Raw genomic sequence first — 21,064 nt, 5'->3', positions numbered from 1 at the left:
AAAAAAACAGAAAAGAAAAGGTGGAGATATGTCCCAGAACTCTCACACAAAGATTGTTTATGTTTGGTGACAGTATTAGGGAAGTCAATATTTGCTTTGTTATAAATTAGAGTTAACAGAAGTATTGAAGAACAAACATGAAAAATCCACAAAATCATTATGGCTCTAAGAAGAATATGTATTAGATACTTCACCTGGACCTAATTTGTATATGATTTTTTTTTCATTTTTATTATAATATTTCAAAGATCAATTATAAAATATATAGACACACATAAGGATTCATTGAAAGTGTTACGTAAAGTGAGCCTGGATTACCGTGACAATAGCATCCAACTACAGTTCGTGTATGAGAATAAATGAGTAATGTCAAAAAATAAATAAGCAACCTGGACTTCTCAAATAAGTGTAATTTGAATGCTTAAAATACAGATCTGTTGCTGATGTATGTGTATGTTTGTGTTTGAGAGCTAGTGTGCTCAGATTTAAACAAAAGTTTTGTTGCTAAGGATAGTAAGAATATTATTTAACTTGAAAACTGATAATAAGTGGTTATGCATTTTTATAAGTTGTTGAGATGGAAGAAAAGGACGAGTTCATTGCTGTGTACTTGTACAGGTGATTGTCCATTATTTTAGGTAAAAGGCCATTTTATTTATTTATAAATTGTTATTTTCTTAACCACTTTTCCCTGAAACCTAAAGATAATCCTCTTTATTCAGTATTGAGAAAACCACGTTAATAATGTTTTCTCTGTTTTGTAACATTGTGTAAAACTATCATATTCCTTTGGTCTTTAATAAACAGTAAAATTACTTAAACAAACGAAACAACAAAAGGCAACAACTCAAGAGCGACTTACTACTTGTATCAGTATTCTTTGTTAGTATAAATGCAGTGATTCATGATGGGTTTTACTGGGATTTGAAATTTTACAGGAGTCATCAAGACTGCCCTTCCAAACATGGATAGAGAGGCTAAAGACCAGTATTTGCTTGTTATTCAGGCAAAGGATATGGTTGGTCAAAATGGAGGACTGTCAGGAACTACATCAGTCACTGTGACGCTAACGGATGTCAACGATAACCCACCTCGCTTTCCTCGAAGTAAGTTGTTTTCTTAAGTGATACAAGTGTAATAACTTTTCCTGACGGTATAAAATACGTCTTTAAAATGACTTTTTTCAAATATTTCTAAAGCAAATAATTATCTTACTTCATTCTTCCAAATTTACATTTCATTAGAAACATAATTTTGATTCAGCAATATGGATTATAAGGGTATTGAGAAGAAATAGAAGCCATCATATATTTGCATTACTTCTAAGTAATGCAAATTTTGACTACCATGTCTTAAATATAGTAAGATTTTTCTTTCATTCACATTTTCAATACTAGACAATTACTAATTGTGTTTATGTATTAGTGTTTTTTCTAAGAATTACTTTTTATATTTTGTAAATTATAAAGTTGTTGCCCATTAAAAATATTCAAATACATTTTATTCTTTCTATGCACTAAAATATTGATTTATTTTTGAAAATTAAAAAAGACTAATAAACATTTCCATTTTTTCATTTCACACTTTTTAAAGCCAGTTTGTACACACTGAACATTCCATTAGTAGTTCCCCCACATCTTTCTTGTGCAAACATTCAGTGTTTTAAAAACCAATCTAAAGAACTAAAAAACCAAATGCCCTCAATTCCACTTATTTGACCAAAGGGGCTTTTGACTTAACCAAGAAAAAAGAAAAAAAAATTCTCTAGGTAGAGGTGTGCTGTTTGAAAAAACGTTTCACCTCACTCTCTTTTTAGTTCCCTTTTTTCCCTAACTGTGTTATTTCTTTAGAATGCTCAAGAAAATAAAGAGATTGTACAGACTACAATGTCTGTACAATGTCTCTAAAATGCTTTTCCAGTACAAATGGGAACTAAATTCCCTACCAACAGAATTTAGAAGTGAATTGTATCAAAAAAGGAAGCTTTCTGAGCAAATACGAGTGTCACTGTTTTTTCCTTCAATGACGGCCTCTTTAAAATTTTCATCTTTGTCTTATATAGTTTTAATATTTATATTATATGAGAAACGATATCTCCTGGTAATATAAAAAAGTGACCCCAAGTTTAGCATTATTTTCTTTAAATAAGCCTATTCTTAATTGTGATCTTGATGGCTTGTCATGGAGAAGGAGGGACTTTTAGAATTATAAAAGCAAATAATGCAGTTATCTTGGGCTTATAATGAAATGAACTGCTTTCCTTTTGTTTAAGCCTAGATTGATAAAATTATGTAGAATTTTAGTAAGATATAGGTTTTCTAGGCCATTATAGGTTCCCCTCAAACTTACTGAAGTGAAAAAAGCCAAGGATATATCATTGTTATTCATTTTTGCTGGGATTTTTCTCTACCATTGAATCACTAGTTTCACCTTGACATTTTTGAATTTTACGAAGGACACTTTGAGATGTGTAAAAGGGGTCACTCAGAAGTCATAGCATATATTATAATCATTTTAAAAACAAACAGTAACTATTCACAAAATCTAGAAAATTGCAAACAAGTCTCAGTCTAATACATATTTCCATCATATAGACACATTTTCCTTTCTATGTTCTTCTCAGAGAGAATCCTTTCTTCTCCCTTTCCAAGACAGGACAAATGCAACAAAATTTAACAACCAAAGGAAACGGAAAAAGATGGAGGAGGCAGGAAAAAGTAAATGATTAGAGAAAAAATAGTGAACGAATATAGTGTGCTGAGGTGTTTCCTCATTTCTCAGTGATGTGGTTCATGTATTTCTTCATCTGCCCCCAAACTTTTTCTTTAGTTTGAGGGATGGCGATGAGGAGTTATGACAAAATTTAAACAAAAATTTTTTAAAATTATTTTTTTCTCTTTTACTGGCTTTTTTTTTTTTTTCGGTTCGACTAATACTGCCTAGGCTCCTGGACCATTGTGGCCCAAATCAATTCTATGTACGACCCACACAAATCATTCTTATCCTTTCTTATCCAGTTTTCTTACCCAGTTTTCTGAAACTCTCTTGGTAAAAGATGCTAAGAAAATTCCAACATTAAGTTATGAAAACGATTTAGGCTTGTATTTGCCCATTAGAAGCCCAATCTATTCTATTTTTATTTCCTAGTGTTTTATACATTATTGTAATTATTATATTGAATTACATTTAATAATTATATATCAATTATAATTACTTTAAATTTATTTTTATTTTTCAGTGTAGGATATTTCTCACCACCAGAAATACAGGAATTAGAGATTCTTCTCTTGCTTTTCCTCACCATCTATTTCTGCTATCACAATGATTATTAACTAATCATTCCCGTCAAATCTCTTAAGGCTATATGAAACATCTTTTGTTTTCCATTATCTTAGCATATTTTTTATCAAAAAATAAAAAGAAGTTACGCTAAGATGAGGTCAAAATAACCCAATAGTTAAGTTTTTATTAGTTGTCTTGGTATAATGTGTTCATTTCTTGTTTTGAATTTCACAGGATCTTATCAATATAACGTCCCAGAGTCATTACCTGTAGCCTCAGTTGTGGCCAGAATTAAAGCTGCCGATGCAGATATTGGAGCTAATGCTGAAATGGAGTACAGAATTGTGGATGGTGATGGATTGGGCATTTTTAAGATTTCTGTTGACAAAGAAACACAGGAAGGAATCATTACTATACAGAAGGTAATGTTTTCTTTATTTATCTCTTACCACAGATTACTGAGAAGTCCTATCTGTTTGATGGGAGAATGCACTAGACAAAACGAATGGCCATATGGGATCATTACTATTTTAATTTTAGTAAGATAAGCTATGCATTTATTTTTAGGTGTCAGACTCTTAGGGAACCTTGAGTTGCATTTGTAATAACACCCATCAATTCTATTCTTTAAGAAACTCACAGCCGTTATCTATAGCACTATAAAAATAAAGCAGACTGGCAATGTGCTGTTTTAAAGACCTATTTGGAGAGATGAATATGTTTCTGCCCTGACTGTTCCACTAATGAAACCCTAAAATCAACCAAAACCCATGTATGCAAACAACATATGCTATTATTTTCTCCATGAATGAAAATAATATAATTTCAAGTAGAAACCAAAATGTTGAAGACTTGCTACATTAACAATTATTGCCATTTAAAATTTATAGTAATTGGAAGACTTGAATATTTCATACAAGAAGAGCATGAAAAGTTGTAAAACCTATCGTAATTTCTAGAGAGTGTGAAAGAGATGGAAAGTCAGTACAGCCTAAACTAAAGATTATTTTCCATAATATATTTAAATTAGTTCTCAACACAGTTATAGGAGAAAATGGACTCTTCTCTTTTCAATATAGAGACATGACTTTTTACAAGTATTTAATCAAAAATAATAACTCAAAAGCTGTTATTTCAAAATGTAGTCTTAGTTTATCAACTATTTGAAACATTAAAAATATATCAATATATTGATCCCTAAGATATGAATTTTTTGTCAGTATGAAAATCCAGTGTATAACTTTGTAATTAATGCTTTTCAATAATTAGCACATATCAATAAATAAAGTTATATTTTAGTTGTTATAGGAAAACATATGTTTGATTTCAGACCAATGAGAAATACATTTCTGCAATTATTTCCAGTGGACAGCTGCTGTTTTAGCTAAGCTGGTTACAATCTGTGTATAAAAGTTTTAATAACTAGAGTAGGCCAACTGTTGGTAAAATGTTTTGTTTTGTTGTCTAAAATAAAAGGAATTCAGTAAGGTACAATGCTGCTCAAAGATTTCAAAGAGTCATCTGAAATCAATCTGTTCACATTCAAGAATTTTTAATGCAAACTGAAACTTTTTATTGAACAACTACCTGTATTTTATATATTATAATGAAGGTAGCACGAATCTTTGAAAATTCTAAATTCAATATAAAATATTTGATTTAGTAAAGGAAATATAAAACTTATTTTCTAATTTTATATCATTTCTGGAAATTTTAGAAAATTGTTAGAAAAGGAGACATAAAAAACCTAGGTTAAAAATTATGTCATCTAAAAGCATAAAACTCATGAAAAAATTGCAAGGATAAATTTGATTATCACTTATAACAATAGAAAAGCATCACAATCATTATTATTCTTATAGCTAGCAATTAATATCTGTCAGGCTTTTCTTTTTGAGTAACTTACAGGCTTTATTTTATTTTCTCAACAATTTCATGAAGCTGCTATTAGGACACTGAAAATATGGAAACATTATAAAATATTGAACAATTGAAGAAATGGTAAATAATTGATATTATCATATTAAGAAATTTGCATCCATCATTGTAGTAATGTGGTGATGTTGTTTTTGCAAATGAATATGAAAATTTTTATTGAAAAATTATTAAAAAGGCAGTATCCAAACTTTTACAAAGTCACATTTTATAAAAAGTATATTTATACAGAATAACAGATTACAAGAAAAATGTTAAAATGTTAGTAGTATCATTTCTAGATCTTACCTTTACTGCTTTTTCAATAATATGTAATATTCACTAGTTATTGTTATAATTGAAATGTTGTTAAATATATAAAAGAGTTATTCAAAGGCCAAACTGAACTAAATCTCATTAAAAACACTGTATAATCTACTTTGACTATTATTAGAGATGGTAATTATTTTACAAATGTAGAAATAAGTCACAGACAGGGTATTCAGTGGGCCCAAATTTCATGTATGAAGTTCCCTTAGGTATTAAAAAAGATATAATCTTCTATTTAATAAATTATGATTTAAAAACATTCCAAATTTTTAAAAATTTGGATTAATAGAATTTTTGGTTTTGATACTAGAGATTCGTTACTTCTGCCCAAAATCTGAGTGATGCTTTGAATCTAATAAAAGTCAATAATTGGTTATTATTAAATATTTATTCATCAACCATTATATGAGAAGTTAGCTAAATATTTTAACAATTTTTTCACGGAATATGAGGTCAAAACTCCATTATTTTTACTTGTGATTGTTAGCAACTAAAATTAAATTTTATTTTCTTAAATGGCTTCTAATACATAAATACTTGTCTAATTCTTTGTTTTCTTATATAACATCAAAGATTAGGAATAATTAAGCACACAGAATGTACAGGAGAACCTTAAGAAACAACAGTGGTGAAAAATTTCATATTACTTCTGTGTCATAAGTAGCCAAGGTAAATCTTCATATGTAATGAAACAATTCTTGTTCATCCTGAATTACTATGAAGTGTGGAACCAAACCGAGTAGCTATCAAAGGTCAAAAAAATAACATTTAGTTACCCAGGGATTTTATACACATCAGTAGACAGTTCAGATGTTGAATGCTATCATGATTTTCTATATTATTTTGAGCCTAAATACACTGTTTATATGAACAATAATTTAGACTAAGAAGTTAGTCATAGTTTATTACTCTTAAGGGGATGGCACTAACTTGCTTTCAGCTTTCTAACGTGCAAAGTAGATCTGATTTTTAAGTTTTATCTTAATGTGGAGAATATATATACCATTTGAGGCAGAACCATTAGATTCCAAAAGTAAAATAATGTGTAGCAACAGATGGCATGAACCTAAGCAGTATGGTCTGCAATTTTTATGTTCATTAATTCATCATGATAGAATGCATGGGTGTTAAGACGAGATATCTGAAATTTTGCTGTTTGAAATAGGTAAAAATATTTTTAAAAATACCTATGGTGCTTTTATACAGAGCAGATAATATCAACATGGAGATAAATGAAAACAAAATCTCAGTTTTCTTCATGCTAAAAATCTTTAGGCTTAGCAAATGTTACTTTTTACTTTCTTCCTACACTCCTTCTTCTCCATGTAGTTCTGAGTAGATACTAGATAGTGGAAAATTAACTCGTATACAGGAGCTTAAGTTTTATTTCCAAAGCTCCCTCTACCTCCAAACTAATTTTTTAAAATTTTACAATTTTTTACTGTCTGTTACTATGTTCCAGTGTCCAAACAATCCTACTTTCTCATCTGCATTAGAATAAACAAACATAAGTAAATAACTTCTGTAGGAGTTGACTAAAAATAGTGGAAATGATACATTTGAGTTTTACTGCAGTTTAAGCTTATAGTGTTATACAGTTGATCCTTAAAAAACATGGGCTTTAACTAAGTGGGTCCACTGATATATGGATATTTTTTCAATAACTATATTGCAATCTTTTTGGAAATTTGTGACAATTTGAAAATACTCACAGATGACATATGTAGCCTAGACATCTTGAAAATTTTAAGAAAAAGTAGTTATGTATTGAATGCCTAAAATATATGAAGATATTAGTCTATTCATGTGTTAATAGGCTAATTGTGTTATCAGTAAGGTTTCTGGCCAACAGTAGGATGTTAGTAGTTAAGTTTTGAGCGATCCAAAGTTATACACAGATTTTTGGCTGTGTCGGGGGTGGTTCTCCTAACCCGTATGTTTTTCAGGGGTCAATTGTATATTCATCTGGTTTTTAGATGAAAATTTACCATTAATTCATAATTTTCTTATTCTCAGCAATTATTTTATTAATGTATTGAAATATATAATTCAAAGTTTGTATGTAGCTTCTATGCCTCTTACCCTGTAATTGGTTCCAGAATAATCCAGGATTTGTCCTGTTATCCTCAAACATTGTTCATATGCTTTCTATGAACTGCAAAGAACTATTAGATGCTTAGAATTGGGATCTCTTAAACTTGCTTTCAGTTTTCTAGTGAGGAAAATAGATCTGATTTTTAAGTTTTATCTTAATGTGGATAATATATTTACCATTCTGAGGCAGAACCATTAGATTCTAAAAGTTAAATAATGTATATAGCAACAGAAGGCATGAACCTAAGCAATATGGTCTGTAAAATTTTTATGATCATTAACTCATCAGAATAGGATACATGGGTATTAAAACGAGATATTTGAAACTTTGCTATTTGAAATAGGTAAAATTAAAAAAAAATTGTGGTGCTTCAGACTCATGGTTGCCAGATACATATCACTATTCCTCAGTTTCACTCAACAATCTAGAGCAGTCACTAAACTACTTGTAATTCCTGGAAAGCAACGTAAAGTTTTTTCCAGTTCTTCAAACCTCTCCCTGCCTGCTGACTCCCCTGTGCTCTGCTTTCATGCCCCCTACCATACTCATCTTTTGAGTCTAAAAAACCGCTCCTGTTATTTCTTTAAACAGTAAACAGAAGAAGCATAGCGCTTGGACCAGCAAGATGTATTTTTTTTTTTTCTAGGAAGGGAGTGTGTGTGTGTGTGTCCCTTCAGTCATGGGAACTGGTCTAATCATGGAATGTAGATGTCCCAGTTCCATAAATATTGTGATCTTTTTCATAGACTTAGCTGTGGTCACAAGGATTGAATAAATATCCAAGGCTTTTTAGAAGTGTCCAGGAGAACTCAGGCCCCATCTGTCAGCCAACTGGTCAGTTCTACCAGGGCTTTCAAGGATTTGAACATGCCCTGAGGAAGAAGTTGAATAGTGGATGCATAACACTGTTTTTCTCAGATAGACAAGGAAAAGCGGCACAGAGGTAACCACCTGTGCAGAGACCTCACTTATGAGATAACCTGCTAAATACAGAAAGAAGAACTGGGGCAATTTCACTGGAGAATAATGAGGAAGGGAATGTGGGCAACAGAGGAGGTAATATAAATGAGAGGGCTCTTAATGCCCCTTCACAAAACTGCTGTAGATAAATAGGAGCATATAGGTACAGTGCTTTGCAAATAGAATGGATTACACATGATACATATTGTAAGGTATTTTAGGTGCAGCTCAATAAAATATGAGTAGAAAATTAAAATATTTGTTTATTTCCCTTAAACACTTATTCATGGAAGTGTCTGTGATAACTTTAATTCATTTCAAGCCTTTCGCTTCTTTTCAAAGGACTGTATTATAATGAATATCAATATTTATTTAAAAAGTTATTACTTTCTGGTTATAAATACATTTCCTCTCTTTCTTTCTTTCTTTTTCTTTCTCACTCTTCTTTCTTTGTCTTTTCTTTCTTTCTTGTCTTTTCTTTCTTTCTTTTCTTTCTTTTTTCTTTCTCCTTTTCTTTCTCTTCCTTCCTTCCTTCCTTCTTTCCTTCCTTTCTTTCTTTCTTTCTTTCTTTCTTTCTTTCTTTCTTTCTTTCTTTCTTTCTTTCTTTCTTTCTTTCTTTCTTTTTCTTTCTTTCTTTCTTTCTTTCTTTTTTCTTTCTCCTTTTCTTTCTTTCTTTCCTTCTTTCCTTCTTCTTTCTGTCTTTTCTTATTCTTTCTTAGCCTTGAAGTTATTTTAAATTTCTTTCCTTGCCTCTTCCTGTCATGATAGCTCTTGGCTGTTTATTTTCCCTTTGACATTATCCTAAACTTAGTGATCATTGCTTCACTTCTTAAGTTATTTTTATGTCCCCCACACCTAGTTCATAACCTGCTTCTAACTTCTTCATTTTTAAATACATCTTTTTAAAAAATTGCTGTTTAAACTCAAAACTATATATTTTTATTATTCCAACTAGTCTTAAAAGAATCTACCTAATACTAAGGGAAACAGAATAATATCAGCAATTGAAAGCAAGCAGTGAAATAATTATTATAGAATGATATTATATACTTAGAAATTCTAAAATAATTTATCACAATTTTGTTAAATTAATGAGAACTTTCAATAATGAGAGCTACAAAACAAGTTAAAAATGAATACACTCACTGTATATACTTCATGAGAACATTTGTGTGAGTTTCTGGGCTTACTCTAACCATGGAAGAGCAACCTGTGAGGACCTATGTAAGGAATATCCATCACTCTCATTCACATCCCTAAAACCTTCCATCTTAAAAGAATGTGATCTGCTGGCCCATCAAAGACAGCCTTTACCCCCATTTCCAGGTGTCTTTCCATCATAAGGCCAACAGTATCTCTATACTCAATTTCAGAAGAAAATATTTGCTTATCATTTTGTAACTAGAGTTTATTTGGAGTTGTTTTCCCAGAATCAAAGAAGTCTTGTTTTTAAGATTCCTCAGTCTGAACTAACAGTTTACTGTTTGTGGCCCTAACAAGACAGGATTTTGATTTTCAATTCTATTTACCCAGATTTAAATAAACATGGAGCCTACAGTATACCCTAGATAAAACTTTTCCAGGGACCTTTCACAGCAGGAGAGATCTGCAAAACAGTATATGAGTCCCCTAAGTTCAGTATTCTTTCTGTCCCAGAAAGTAGTGGCATTGTATGTGAAATTTAGAATGGATTTTTGAATCCGAGTTGGAAGACTAAAACCCAGAAATTCTGAAAAAAAAAAAAAAAAGATAAATTTGGCCTCCTTTTATCACCACAGAATATTTTAAAAATTTTACTGAGATAGCAGTCCACCAAAACGAACAGTTTTTTGGTTGGTCTCCCAGTCCCTTCTCCACATAAGAAAACATTTACAACCAGACGTTGCTCAGATGTTGACAAGATTTTTGTTATAAGTCATAAATGTGCTTGTTCTGGTGGTTCTGAATGTCTCAATATTACTTCACATTTGGACAATCAAGTTTCAATGTCCATCTGGATAGAGTAACTTCTATTGGAATTAGATTACTTTCTACCTGCAGACCATGCTTGATAATCATCTGAATCTATTTTCTCTCTATTCTATACTATAATAAAGCTTTGGTCCATACCCTTTTCATAAATAATGTACAATGAGATTTATTCCAGTTTGTGAAAATTGTCATTGTATTTTGCAGCATTTGAATGTGCTATACTTGGCATAGAACAATTTTAGAAGCAGGAAGAGAAAAACACAAAAGCAATCATTTTTAAAATAAATATTTCAAAAAGAATAAATAGAGAAACGTGAAAAATGCTGGTGGTTATTCTATTATTGTTTCAATATCTTATACAGAAAATATTTATTAATATGACAAAATGTGCAGAATTTGGAAGGCCAAAGATTGCTGTAAATAATGACATAGAGTTTTTATGATTTAATCATTCCTATAAGAATAAACCTAATTATATAGTTTAAAGGTAAAAATGATGATGAAATTTTCATCTTAAACAGTTAAAGCAATGCAAATACTATTTCTTGACCATTTATGAATGCTTCTGTGATACCCTTTATAACCAGTTAAATAGGACTTGAAAATTTACATAGTGTAACCATAGAGATTATCACATTTGAGTGAATACAATAGTTTTTGTTTTACCTAGAATTATTTCTTTTTACATTTGCTGTCATAACTTAAAATTAGGTACTTTAGTTTTTTTTAATTTTTTTTTCTTTAATATATGGGAGTCTCTCCTCCAATGGACCTCAGTTTTCAATATAAGTCCTCAGTTGTGATTAAATATGGATTTTTTTTTATAAAACACATTACTACGGAGTTACTATAGAGTAAAAAATGAGCATTTTCAAAATTAATTTCCTATGAAAGACAACTGTGCATCCAGTATCTGACATGTGATTTCTTTGGTGGCCCACATTGTCACACTATTAAGACATTTAGGCTTTTAAAGGCTAATTTTGCTGTGCTAGGTTCAAAATATTCTCATATCCATACCCCATGAAAGGCTGAATGAAGTCAAAATGATAGAGCAAGATGTGGAAGCGTTGATAATGCCGTCTGCCTGCCATTCACTGCGCTAAGTTAGATAGCACAGTGTCCTTCCAACCTTCAACTGAAGCTGCACAGATGTGGACGATCTGGAGTTCACTATCTTGTATTGAAATGTTTCTTTTGCCTATTACTTGCGATATTGAGGGCTAATTTCCACAATCAAATATGTATTTCATTTAGTATTTCATAAATGTTGCTGATAGGTAGGGAGAGAAAATCAAACCAAGGTTAATTCCAATTTATTTTTCTTCCTCTCATTTTTATTTTCTTTCAAACATTTTGTTCAATTAATCCTGCTGCTCAGGATGCATATTTCTTAAAATTGAGCAAAGACATTGCTCTCATTAGACCATTATAAAGCATAAATTTTGGATTATTTTAGTTTTCAAGGCCGAGAAAATTTGGTGAGCTTCTGGACTTCAGATTATGTTTTCCACTTAATTCAATCATTGTTACTATGTATGTAAGTATATACTGTTTTAATCATTATGTGTGTGTTGTTTGTGTATATAGGCTTATTATCTGCTAATTAAGGTATAAATTTACCTGTGCTTGAGTAGTCTAGAGTAGAGATGAACACAGAGTTTTATTAAAAAAAGAAAATAAGAAATCAACATTCTTTGAAGAAAATTATGCTAATTTACATGTTGACATATTTGACCTGATCAAAAGGCACTGACTTTTTTCACTTAGGATTATTTCAACTTTTGTTGATTTTGTTCACTTAAGAGTATTTCAGCTTTTGTTTGATTTTTTTAAAATTTTGATAGTTATTATAGCAGTATTCTCAGAATATGTGTATATCAAAGATGTTTTCCAGTGAGTCCATTATGGAATTTATTTTGCTGAAGAGTACAAGTCACAGATCATGTAACATTGTCCTTCCTTTCCCCCCAGCCCTCCCATGGTGTGTTGATTCCTAGGTCAATTTCAATGGGTAGGATTCCAGGAAAGAGATATATAAGAAGTAGATAGGAGAGAATTTAATAATTGTATGAGGAAGGTTAAAAGGAGAGTTTAAAGACAAAGCCGGTGTTTCTAGTTTGTGTAAATAGCTGAACACTTGTGTTGTTCTTTGAGAATGAGATGGAGATGTATAGGATGGCTTGGAGCAAGTGATGTTTGATGCACTGTAATAGCAAGGTAAATATGTTTAAGAAGTCATGAATATAGGTCTGTAGTTCAAGGAAAAGGTCTATAGTACATTCTTAGGTCTAGGAGTTATATGCACGTGCATGGTAATCAAAATGAAAGAGACCATTGATAACATCCATGGAGGGCATACATTAAATGATGAAAAGAAGGCTTTAGACAATTCTTGGTGAAACTGAAAAATTTAAGTTATCATGGCAAAGAAAGACTCAGAGAAGGCAAACTGTTTTATTCTTCCAGAATTAAGGTATTTTAAGAGGAGTTAAAAATAACTTATTAAAAAGGCTGATAAACAAAGTTTTATATTTAGATGAATAGAAGAAATTGCATATATTATCAATAGAAGAGAGAATTGATGGATCCTGACATCTATGATACATAGTAATGATGGGACATAACAGATAAGGCGAAGATTCGAATAGTCAAGGAACTGAAGCTCTTGCTTCAGTTCAAAGAAATTCCCATGTCAAGATCTGATTTCTCCCCGACTGTTTAATTTGGCCATTTCAAGTTTATTTTGGTTCATTTTATCAGGATATGCTGCCATCGCCTGACAAAAACTGGTCACTAACTCTCATTCTCTTTCTATCTGTGGTTGTATCAACTACCTTATTGCTGGTCTTAAGTGGCTTCACACGTGCATCAGCTATTGGTCAGCATGGTGGCTCTGCCTCCATGAAGGTGGCTGGCTGTCTGCCCAGAAAATAAGGGGCCTGGACCTCTGCCTCCTGTCATCCCTTGGGTAACCTGGGCTTGTTTCAAGAATGGTAAGAACAGAGGTTGTATGGTCTTTTGAGGCTGTTAGACAAAATTGGCACATCATAATTTCTGCCACATTATATCGACCCAAGCAAGACACAGGACAACCTAGATTCAGGTAGTGAAGGGAAAAAACATCCCTGAGAAGAAAGAAGCAATAAGGTATTGTGGACACAGGGAAAGTCAAAAAAGTATGTTGAGATCCAGCACCGCTCTAGAGAGACGAACTAACCTTCAGGTTACATTTCATGAAATGGCAAAGAAAATACTGAATCTCAGATCTGCCCACTTCCCTCATCATCATTTCTCCTCTGTTAGCCTATCTCACAAAGTCATTTTATTGATCAAGATCAGTTAAGATTTTCCACTGTTTGATGAAGGGTTCCAGGAAAGCATATGTTAAGTTGTCTTCAGGTCATAATGTGGATTCTGCTTCCCAGACAATGTATGAAGCCCTCTAGAAGTCATTGGATATAGTTATAGTGCATGCTGGAAAATGTTGACCTCAGCATAGTAAGGGAATTGGCCTGAGCTGTAAGGTAAACCAGGTTTTAGATGCTGGGCAGAAATGCCGTCCTTTCCAAAGCTTGTTTTCTGCTTTATGCTTATAAAATCAAAACAGACTACCTAAGTTCACAGTAGGAGGCTGTGGTAGACACAATAATGCCTCCTCCTCAAAAAGATATTCACGGAATATGTGAATGTTTTACCTTATGTGGTAAAGTGAATTTTGGAAACGTGATTAAGTTATGGAGCTTAATGGGAACATTATCCTGGATCACATAATTGGGTGCAGTCAAGGCTCCTTAAAGAGGAAAGAAGGATGAGTCAGTGTTATAAAAAAGAGATACAGTAACGGAACCCAAGCTTGGAGTGATGCACTTTGAAGATGGAGGAGGGGGCTATGAGCCAAGAATACTGCAGATTTTGGACACTGGAACAATTCTCCCCCAAAGCCTCCAGAAAGAATGAAGCTCTGCCAACACCTTGATTTTAGACTTCTGTCCTCCCAAACTATAAAGCAATAAATTTGTTTTTAAGCCACTAAGATGTTGGTAATTTGTTACTGTAGCAGTATGAAATTAATTAATGCAGAAATCAAAATGGAACATTTCTGTGGGGGCGAAAGCTGATCCAGACAGGAGAACAGAAGAGAGAAAGGAAGACACTCGTTAACTAAGTATGAATAAGAATCTGGATAGGCAGAGCCAGAAATTCTGTGCTCAGTTTAAAATAATACGTGATGGCTGTGGTTACTTTGATGATAACATTCCTCAATGTTATCTTGTGTTACTAGATGATGAAAATAATATCTCCTGATATTTATATCATTATTGTATTCCTGATCATGTCTTTGTATAATTTATGGTTTTAGGCTCCAATCGTTTCTGCATTATTTATTATATTTGTTTCAACCTACCTTTGGAGCACAGGCACTTTCTATCTACTGGTAATAATATATTTGCAAACTGCAAGTGTTTGTTCATGTACTGTCCTAATATCTGTGTTCAAGTATAATTAAAATAATAATGATAATGACTGTCATAAAAGTATGAAATGGACATGGAGATAACCAGTAATCTCTTTTGCTTATTCTGAATTTGCTTACACTAATTTTACTGTTTTTCAGGTAATTTGTTTGGCCTTAGATATTTTTTTCTTCGTAAATCAGTAAATCTCTATCTTATTAAAAAAAATCATATCTATTGTAGATTTGTAAGATTAATAAAGTTAGGATCCTGTTATAGGAATCTCAAGTCTAGTACAGTTAGAAAGATAAGAAAGTGTCAGTTCCACTGCAGAGAATACACAGAGCTGGCAAGACCTCCAGAGCTCCTCTCCCCCATAACCCATAGACCTCTATGAATGCAGCAACAGTGTGCGCCTAGATAGAACATAGTATTTATTGTTTATATATTATCTTTCTCTCACCTTCTTCTCTAGAAAATATAAGTTCTTACTAAAATTCATGAGTCCCAAAAATTTCAAAATAGAGCCCTCATCTACTTACCAAAACCACTTTCTGTGAAAGCAAAAATTGCACAGGACAGTTAAACAGGTAAGGAAGACTTCATTCAAGGCTGTTGCAATAGGAGAGAGAAACCAGACTCAGTCCAAACTCAACTTGGCTAAAGCAAAGGGCTGCAGAGTTTTTATGAGCCAGGATGGAGGGTGGGGATCACAGGCCAATTGTGTTTGATAATTGGCTTTAACCAATAGGAAAGTAAATGTTCTTGTGTCATCATGACAGGGGATAGTTTTGCAATTTGGAACAAGGCTTCTGCTGAAGTTAGGCTCTTATCCTTTTACAGAAACTGGGGTGTATTGGTTCTGTCTTCCTTAATGATAAAATTTCATAGAGATGGCTTTGGGGTCCTTGAGGAAGACATTCCTTGTTAATAAAAGTGTCAAGAGGATTTTTAAAAGATTTGCATATTAAAAGAGCAGAGAAAAGATTTACAGTGACAAGTTTTCTAAAGAGAGGTCGGGACCTAAAATTAGAAAGAAACCTGTCTAAACTTACTCAAGCTAGAAGAAGCATAAGGCCTTCTTGGTCATAACCCAGGGAAATAAGAAAATAGAAACCACAGAATGCAGTTGTTCATAATAAAGAGGATGTATTTTACTTTGGAAAATTCTTGGGGAATCATTATATTTAAATGTACAGAATTATTCCTGCTCTTATACCTCATCCAAGGTTGTAGATCAGGTTTAAGGTTCTGGATAGTATATTTATTTAGAGAATTTTTCTTCTTTTTTTTTTTTTCTTTTGAGAGGGCATCTTGCTCTGTCGTCCAGGCTGGAGTGCAGTGGTGTGCTCTCAGCTCACTGCAACCTCTACCTGGGTTCAAGCAATTCTCCTGCCTCAGCCTCCCGAGTAGCTGGGATTACAGGCACATGCCACTGTGCTCAGCCAACTTTTGTATTTTTAGTAGAGACAGTATTTCGCCATGTTGACCAGGCTGATCTCGAACTCCTGACCTCATGATCTGCCCACCATGGCCTCCCAAAGCACTGGAATTAAAGATGTAAGCCACTGTGCCCAATGTAACATAAAATTATTGTAAGGGAAAAGTTATAAATGAGGGTTATTTTTCCATAGGTATGATCTCATTTAAGCCCATTTAGGAAAAAATATTCATATTTATTTGTTCAAGAAGTAAGGAAAAGCTACGGATATTGAAAGCTACAAAATATACTTTCATCTGAAAAAACAGCTAGAATCTCCAGAGAAAGAAATACTCTTAATGATGGCAATCCATCATAGAACTATTGAACAAAATCAACATTAAACATAAGACATTAAGTATATAGACACACACATATACACATACACTATCCAGCCCTGATAGTGTCATGCTACCATTAAAGAGAACAGAATGGAGAATTTTAGAAGGATTTAACTTGGATCAATTCCTGAAACATTAACAACATCATTGGCTAAAGGCGCAAGATCCATAAGAAGGTCATTGAACCTAACGAGTATATATTTGGCTATAAACCAGAAGCAAAGCTATATTAATGAAGAAAAATAAAGTGCAATGATTTTATTAAATGAATTCAGTAATTAACTTGTTTTAATATTGAAAAGACTACAAGTGGCAGGGGAAACTTTGAGACTCCACTATTTGTGATAGTCATATTTTTTAATCCAACAATAGAATTCGCCAAAGACAAACAACGTAGGTGCCAGAGCGGAACAAAGATGAGAAACATATACTCTTTACTTTCCATTTGCTTATTATCTAGCAGGAAATAATGCTTCTAATAACAGCATAATAGTAATACAGCACATATTTATACAGTGATTATTTTGTGTCAGTCACTGTTCTAGGTGCTATTTATTTCTCAATAATTTACAAAAACCTCATGAAGTTGGTGAGGTCAACAAGGGCTTATGCAGGATAACATTATACGGTGTGATGGATATACATGACCGTGAGTTCATGTAGTATCTGTGCTCTTTAAACATGGGCTTTCTGGACTTTCACTAGAACTCTTTGCTCTTTACTTTTCATGTGTATTAATAATATTGTCTTAGTCTGTTTGGGCTACTATAACAGAAATATACGCTGGATGTTTAAACAGCAAATATTTATTTCTCACAGTTATGGAGGCTGAGAAGTCCAAAGTCAAGATTTGGTGTCTGATGAGGGCCCTCTTTCTGCTTCATACACAGCCATATCCTGTGTCCTCTCACAGCAGAAAGGGTGAGGGAGCTCTCTGAGGTCCCATTTATAAGGGCACCAATACCATTCATGAGGGATCCACACTCAAAACCTAATTAAATCCCACAAGTCCCACCACCTAATAGCATCACCTTGGGATTTGAACGGGGGCGGACACAAATATAAAATGCAAAAGAAACACTAATCTTACATTTTTTTAAATGCATGTTAAAGATGTGTGTGTGTACAACTCTTTGTAGTTAGCTCTTAATATAAAAAAAGTTTTATTACATAGGTAAGGGGATTATGGAAATGAGTATTAAGAAGGTGATAGTCTCTAAAAGATTTATCTGAGAGGAATGACTAAGTTATGTGAGAAATAAATACAATTTTTGAATCATCTGAGAAAGAAGGAGCAGCAGGTGATATATACTAGAAGAGAGAAAGTGTACGGGATGCTGATCACTTGTAATGTTAGCCTTACCATATTGGGCTCCTTAGATGAGAGACTGGGCTCCTTTTATCCAGCCCAGGAGATAAAGATGGTTTTATATTTTTAAATGGTTGGAACATCTCAAAACAAGAAAACTGTGTCATGATACATGAAAGCCATATAGAATTTAAAATCTGAGTTAACTATCAAAAAATTACTATTTGAAAACAATCATATTTATTCGTTTTCATATGGCAGACAATGTATGCCCTGCAAAGGCTAATAGTCACTAATACTTACACTTCACAAAAAAGTTTGCAGACCCTTGCCTTACACAGAATTCTTTTTATTTAATCTTTTTAATTCTTTGTATTTATCCTAATTTAATTGTAAATTTAATTATAAATTTAAAATTAATTATAAATTTAAAGACTACTTTTGTACTTTGGAAACTAATACAACAAAAAAACTGCTTCTTTCTTTTAGTGTCTCTAACACAGATGTCACTCAAAAAGTATCTACCGGTCTGTATGTCCCTTATTTGATTCCAGACTTGAAGTGGTGAAGCCACAGAGTCATTCTGGGAATGCTAGAGACGCTAAAAGAGAGAAGAAGCTTTTTTTTTTTTAATCCTGGTTAAATTTCCAATTATGTAAGTATCCACTTATACGTATGATATGTTTGGCTGTGTCCCCACCCAAATCTCATCTTCAATTGTAGCTCCTATGATTTTCATGTGTTGTGGGAAGGAACCAGTGGTAGATAATTGAATCTTGGAGGCAGTTTTCCCCCATACTGCTCTTGTGGTAGTGAATATGTCTCATGAGATCTGGTGGTTTTATAAGGGGGAGTTTCACTGCACAAGCTCTTCTTCTCTTGCCTGCCACCACGTGAGATGTGCCTTTCACCTTCTGTCATGGTTGTGAGACCTCCCCAGCCACGTGGAACTGTGAGTCCATTAAACCTCTTTCTTTTGTAAATTGCCCAATCTCGGGTGTGTCTTTATCAGCAGCGAGTAAACGAACTAATACAATGTACTTTCAAACATTGAGATAATTTATTTAGAAATTACTTTTATTTTTTCTGTTTCCTTCTTTAGTGTCTTTTCTCAATTGTTGTTACTTTTCAAGTATAATCTTAATAATTAATTATAATCATTATGGACTATATTACTTATCTAGAAATCAACAATGAGAAATCAAATAAAAAGTAAATTTTACTGTAAAACTTTATTTTTTATTCAAATGCTTAACAGTCTTATTCATCACACTGTTCCCCTCTTTGAAAACTAGATCCTGGCATATTCTGATGTGCTCTGAAAATAATTTTGTGAAGCAATTCCTTTTGTCTGTAATCTTGATTCATAGACTTTCACATGAATTCTTTTATTGCTTTATTTTCATAATAGCTTTTAGGCAACCAATCATCATGCATAATACTGTGTTTCATCATGACTTTTTAGCATCCAGATGTCTATACCTCATGTTACTGCCTTTTAGACACATTTAAAAAAATAAGTTGCTATAAAAAATTGCATTCATTTCTGCAGTAAATTTTAAATTATTCTTTCATAAGGGAGACAAACTTTTACTTGAATACAGAAATACTTGGTATGCCTTTTGCTAATGTGAAAACCTGAATAAATAAAGTTGTGGTTTTGCATTGATTTGAAAGGAGCTGACAAATGGGATTTCTAAGCATATTCTTTTACATACAGACACATCATATTTGAAAATAAGTTTCCTCTTATAGTTAGTAATTTTTATAAAGAATATAAGGACAAACTGAGATTATTATCCAAACTATTTACAAGTATGTTTTGATTTCTCAGTAGATGCTTTTAGGTAAATGAGAATGCTTCTGAGAAGTGTCCCCAAAATAAAGGTTGGAATTTATATATAGGCCCAAGAAAATTTTAATGAATAGGTCAGGTTTCTTAAGAGAAAATTTGCATCAGAATCACCTGATGAGCCTTCTAAAAATATATCTGCCTGTGCCTCATCCTGCACCTGCTGAATCAAAATCCCTTGGAAGGGGCCACACATGATATAGAAGGGTCTCTGGTAGGTTCTGATTCTCACCTTTGTTTGACCACCATTGGACAAAACCAACTCTTAAATAATAAAAAACCAAAAAAGTTAGCCTCATAAAAATATTACTGAGTTTGTTAATACAATGTTGTTATGGCAGTATTTTCCATGTGCTCCAACATTTTTATGTAAAACCTTAGATAAGAATTAAAACTTTTTCATTCTGGAGCAATTCTATAAAGTGTTTTTGTGCTCAAGAAAAACAATATACCTGACTGTATTTCTTCCCTTGTCTCTCACTTTGACCAGCAGGATTCTTTGGGTCAGATATATAGTTTAATTTTCAGCCTCTTGTACTTGAATATCTGTGTTCTAATTTTTGTTGTTGTTGTTGTGTTAATTCAAGAAAAGGAGGCTCAAGAATGTATTAAGACTCCCCTATGTATCAAAAGCATTTTAGGTACTGGGAGTAATAGTGATGAACAAAATGGTCAGGGCTTCAAATCTAGTGGCTAAGACAGATGTTAAATAAGCATTTTAGTAAGTACAGTCTGGTCTAGATACTGTAAGCCTATTTTCTGTATTGATTTATACACTTTTTTTTTCATTTTTCTTATTGAGAGATAAACCATGGGATCTCTTTAATATTTGTGTGCAAACATACATATATATGTATATATTCTTATGTATATATATGTACACACATATATGTGTATATATATGTAATGTGTATACATATATTTTTATATATAAAATGTGTATATGTGTGTGTATATGTGTTATATTTTATGTAGCAAAGTGAATATGCACTGTACACAGTATGGGATATATGATACACAATACAGTATGTGTATATATATCCTATTTTATACCTATTTTATACTTATGTAAC

The 21,064-nt window shown here is 32.5% G+C and overlaps 1 protein-coding gene across 3 annotated transcripts in view; it reads left to right on the top strand.

The window, feature by feature from the left end:
• Positions 1–21,064, top strand: part of LOC105476970 (cadherin 7) — a 138,963-nt gene that overhangs the window by 69,333 nt on the left and 48,566 nt on the right. For all 3 annotated transcript variants that reach the window (XR_011616821.1, XM_071085216.1, XM_011733265.3), the window contains 2 exons: positions 939–1,106; positions 3,517–3,704. Coding sequence is in view for 2 of the 3 variants with exons in the window: in XM_071085216.1 (XP_070941317.1) it covers positions 939–1,106; positions 3,517–3,704 (356 nt within the window). In the remaining variant the exon portion in view is untranslated. The remainder of the gene's footprint in view (positions 1–938; positions 1,107–3,516; positions 3,705–21,064) is intronic.

The sequence above is a fragment of the Macaca nemestrina genome, chromosome 19 (genome assembly GCF_043159975.1).
Source record: "Macaca nemestrina isolate mMacNem1 chromosome 19, mMacNem.hap1, whole genome shotgun sequence".
Lineage (NCBI taxonomy): Eukaryota > Metazoa > Chordata > Mammalia > Primates > Cercopithecidae > Macaca > Macaca nemestrina.
The sequence above is the reverse complement of the archived record's forward strand: the minus strand, read 5'-3'. Positions and strand labels throughout refer to the sequence as shown.